This window comes from Triticum aestivum, chromosome 5B (assembly GCF_018294505.1).
Source record: "Triticum aestivum cultivar Chinese Spring chromosome 5B, IWGSC CS RefSeq v2.1, whole genome shotgun sequence".
Classification (NCBI taxonomy): domain Eukaryota; kingdom Viridiplantae; phylum Streptophyta; class Magnoliopsida; order Poales; family Poaceae; genus Triticum; species Triticum aestivum.
In genome coordinates, this window is record NC_057807.1 from 37,306,654 (window position 1) to 37,308,918 (window position 2,265).

The window sequence follows — 2,265 nt, forward strand, 5'->3', positions numbered from 1 at the left end:
AATGAATTTGCTCCGCTTTAGATGAAAAGCATCTTTGCTTTTATTTAAAAATCATCCAAGTTTGATTAAATATTGTCCAGTGCGTTCAAATATGCATCAAATTTGTTTATTTTAGTTAATTAAAATTAATTTGAAAAGGATAGCTCCGGTCCGGCAAGTGCGTACGTGCGTGTAGGCGTGCAGCTCAGTCTCGACCGCGCGTTGCTGGGCTACTTAAGAAGCCCTCGACCTGGATCGAGCACGAATCCTTGAGTTCACAAGAAGCAGCTGACCAAGTGACGACGTACGGTGAGTCCATCCCCTTTCGCCGTTGATCATTATCTACTCCGTAACTCTGTCCCTCGTCGGACCTGCGCCGTCTCGCTGACACCTTTCTTCTTCTCCATCCGATCTGCGCCGCTGGGCTAGTTGAATTTAACAGCCTCGCACAAGCATGGACTCCGAGAAGATGCAGATGGCCTCTCGCCCGGCGACTGCGTACCCGGAGGCTGCCTGGCTGGTGAGCGCTTGGACCCTCTCCACCGCCTGCCTCTTCCTCCTCACTTCCGCACTAGTCGAAACTCTCGACCACTTCGACGTCGATATCCCCTGCAGCCCGGTATGTAAAGGAACTAGACGTCAAATTCCTAAATTCCGCCCGAACGATCATGCACCAACCTAACTTTATTGGTGTTGGCCTGCAGTCCTGGTGGTCGGTTTTGCGGTGCGTCGAGCTGACGGACGCGGGCGCTGCTAAGGTAGCCGCCGCGGGAAGCGCCATGCGGATCGGGATGCTCTGGCGTGCCGCGCCACAGGCCGCGGCGGCGGCGCTGGCTCTGCTGCTTCCATGCCGCTACCGCCAGGCCCGCCGCGCCCTCGACTGCCTCGCGCTCGCGCTGCCGTCCTCGGCCACTACATGTACGCGTGCGCCTGTCTCCTCGTCCTCGCCGCCGGCGTAGGAGGCCTCTTCTACGGGATCTCCTGCACCCTTGTCATCTTCTTGTACACGGCGGGCGACAGCATGAGTTTCCTGGCCCTCGTCTTGGGAATGGGAGGTGAGGAGTAGCTAAGAGCCTAGGACTCGGAAGCAGATATAGTGCAAGCATTACACGTAGCCGGTTAAGGAATAAAGGAAAAAATTACGCTGTGAGGATCGATTGATCGATTGATCGAGTGATTGAGTGCCGGACTGCCTGGTGCATGTGTGTGAATCTAGTCTTGGACATACTCCCTCCGTTCCAAATTACTCGTCGTGGTTTTAGTTAACTAAAACCACGACGAGTAATTTGGAACAGAGGGAGTACTACCTAGTATGAGACATGAGTTATATGCATGCACTGTTGTCGCATTTTGTTTCCTGTGTTGATTGTTTTTGCGTTCATCTGCATGCTGGTGTATTCTGAGTGTGATCTGTAATAGTTTGGTTCTGAATTTTCCGTGCGGGATGACATGATCCTCCGTGTTGAGATTGTGTTAGACGTTTTAATTTGGTCTCCATATATAGCTGGCAAGTAGGTGCTGATCGATTCGTGGGTGCGCGGGTGAGGTGCCTTTTCGTTTTAATTTGCCACAAAGATGCATGCACGATCGTACCAACACGACATGCGATGTACTCCCTCCGTTTCTAAATATAAGTCTTTCTAGAGATTTCACTATGGACTACATATGGATGTATATAGACATAGTTTAGAGTGTAGATTCACTCATTTTGCTCTGTATGTAGTCTCTTATTGGAATCTCTAAAAAGACTTATATTAAGGAACGGATGAAGTAAATCTAGAGACAGGTTCCATAATGCGCATGCCAAGTTGATTTGTGATGATGAACTCTTTTAGGAGGAACAATAGGACGGGTCAGCATAGTACTAGACTACTAGCTTGGGTGAAGTTCTCCACTTCTGCCCTGATGTGCCATATGGATACATAATGGCCTAACTAAGCTTTGGAGCCCCACCTCCAATTTATGACGAAGATACATAAAAGTGTTGTCGCTGTGGTGCACATGCTGGCATGCATGTAGTCACAAGCACGGAAAACAGGAATGGCACGCTACCCATGGTCGTTTGGATGCGTAATGCATGCCAAGGTGAAGATGGAGTTCGTCCATAGCTACAGTTGAGTGAGTGGGCATGGGTTCTGGCATCAAGCACGCGCAAGTGCCAAAATGAGCTAAGTAGACATGTGTTTTGTGTGCCATGTAGACATGTGCTGTGTCTCTGTGTTTGTGTGTCGTGTTGCCATCGGCATTCAGCTGTCGGTTGGGTCAGGAATTTTCCAAAAGGTTTCA

At 49.8% G+C, this 2,265-nt stretch overlaps 1 protein-coding gene across 2 annotated transcripts; it reads left to right on the top strand.

The window, feature by feature from the left end:
- The first annotated feature begins 247 nt into the window (after positions 1-247).
- On the top strand, positions 248-1,190 carry LOC123115549 (uncharacterized). Of its 2 annotated transcripts, XM_044536683.1 has the most exons (3): positions 248-288; positions 409-598; positions 684-1,190. In XM_044536683.1, the coding sequence occupies exons 2-3, from the start codon at positions 434-436 to the stop codon at positions 936-938; spliced, it is 420 nt and encodes a 139-aa protein (XP_044392618.1). In that variant the 5' UTR covers positions 248-288; positions 409-433; the 3' UTR covers positions 939-1,190. The 2 variants fall into 2 exon arrangements, with proteins under 2 accessions (XP_044392618.1, XP_044392619.1); XM_044536684.1 differs by lacking the exon at positions 248-288 and having other exon boundaries at positions 302-598.
- Positions 1,191-2,265: the final 1,075 nt, after the last annotated feature.